The sequence below is a fragment of the Nanorana parkeri genome, unplaced genomic scaffold, assembly GCF_000935625.1.
Source record: "Nanorana parkeri isolate BGI_ZX_2015 unplaced genomic scaffold, ASM93562v1 scaffold4471, whole genome shotgun sequence".
NCBI lineage: Eukaryota > Metazoa > Chordata > Amphibia > Anura > Dicroglossidae > Nanorana > Nanorana parkeri.
Genome location: NW_017310733.1, coordinates 1 through 1414, shown reverse-complemented (window position 1 = coordinate 1414; position 1414 = coordinate 1). Strand labels below are relative to the sequence as shown.

The 1414-nt window shown below is 49.9% G+C and overlaps 1 protein-coding gene across 1 annotated transcript in view; it reads right to left on the bottom strand.

Moving 5' to 3' along the window:
• Nucleotides 1–1299, bottom strand: part of LOC108803924 (immunoglobulin superfamily member 2-like) — a gene marked incomplete at both ends in the record, with an annotated part of 13142 nt that extends 11843 nt beyond the window's left edge. The window contains one exon of the mRNA XM_018575712.1: nt 922–1299. Coding sequence (XP_018431214.1) covers nt 922–1299 — 378 coding nt within the window. The remainder of the gene's footprint in view (nt 1–921) is intronic.
• Nucleotides 1300–1414: the final 115 nt, after the last annotated feature.

Genomic DNA, 1414 nt, shown 5'->3' with positions numbered 1-1414 from the left:
TCCGACTGATCTCTACCAGACTCCGACTGTTCTCTACCAGACTCCGACTGTTCTCTACCAGACTCCGACTGTTCTCTACCAGACTCCGACTGTTCTCTACCAGAATCCGACTGTTCTCTACCAGACTCCGACTGTTCTCTACCAGACTCCGACTGTTCTCTACCAGACTCAGACTGATCTCTACCAGATTCTGACTAATCTCTACAAGACTCCAAATGATCGCTACGGGACCCCGACGCATCTCTACCAGACTCCGACTGTTCTCTACCAGACTCCGACTGATCTCTACCAGACTCCGACTGTTCTCTACCACACTCCGACTGTTCTCTACCACACTCCGACTGTTCTCTACCACACTCCGACTGTTCTCTACCACACTCCGACTGTTCTCTACCACACTCCGACTGTTCTCTACCAGACTCCAACTGTTCTCTACCAGACTCCAACTGTTCTCTACCAGACTCCAACTGTTCTCTGCCAGACTGCGACTGATCTCTACCAGACTCCGACTGTCCTCTACCAGACTCCGACTGATCACTACCACACTCCGACTGTTCTCTACCACACTCCGACTGTTCTCTACCACACTCCGACTGTTCTCTACCAGACTCCAACTGTTCTCTACCAGACTCCAACTGTTCTCTACCAGACTCCAACTGTTCTCTGCCAGACTGCGACTGATCTCTACCAGACTCCGACTGTCCTCTACCAGACTCCGACTGTTCTCTACCAGACTCTGACTGATCTATATCAGACTCCGATTGTTCTCTAGTAGACTCGAGTTGTTCTCTTCTATTCTATCTATGTCTTTCTATGTGGATGAAGAATTACATTAAGTGACATTAGATTGTCGGTCCTGTCGGTTGGTTTCCACCACAGTTTGGATGGTTTGGCTGCGGATGAAGAAGTCAGTTTTCTTACCTGTCAGATTGGTCTTGGCGCTGTAGGTACCCTGAAAGGTGGCGGCAGTATTTGGTGTGTAACACTCATACTCTCCCGTGTCCCCCTCCTGTACATTGATGATGTGAAGGACGGTGTGGGTCCTGGTCACCCTTTCCACATTGATATTCCCGCTCAGGACACGTTGGGAGTATTTGGCATATGAGAAATTGGGATCATCGGAGCTCACCACGTTTATCTCCAACGCTGGAGCTGACTGCAGTCGGACCAAGTACTGGAATTCCAGGTCGGAGGCCCCCCGGTACCCTGTCTCCTTGCACCAGATGGTGATATCGGAGCCGACGGTACGGTAGAGGGGCCCCTGCTCAATGGTGACCTCATTCTGAGCATGGGACAGACCTGTGAGGAGACACAACTGGTAAGATGATTCCGTCTTCTCAGATCTCGGTACATGTGTATGAAGTGCAGAGGAAGAAAATGTTACATAGTTACATAGTATTTGAGGTTGAATAAA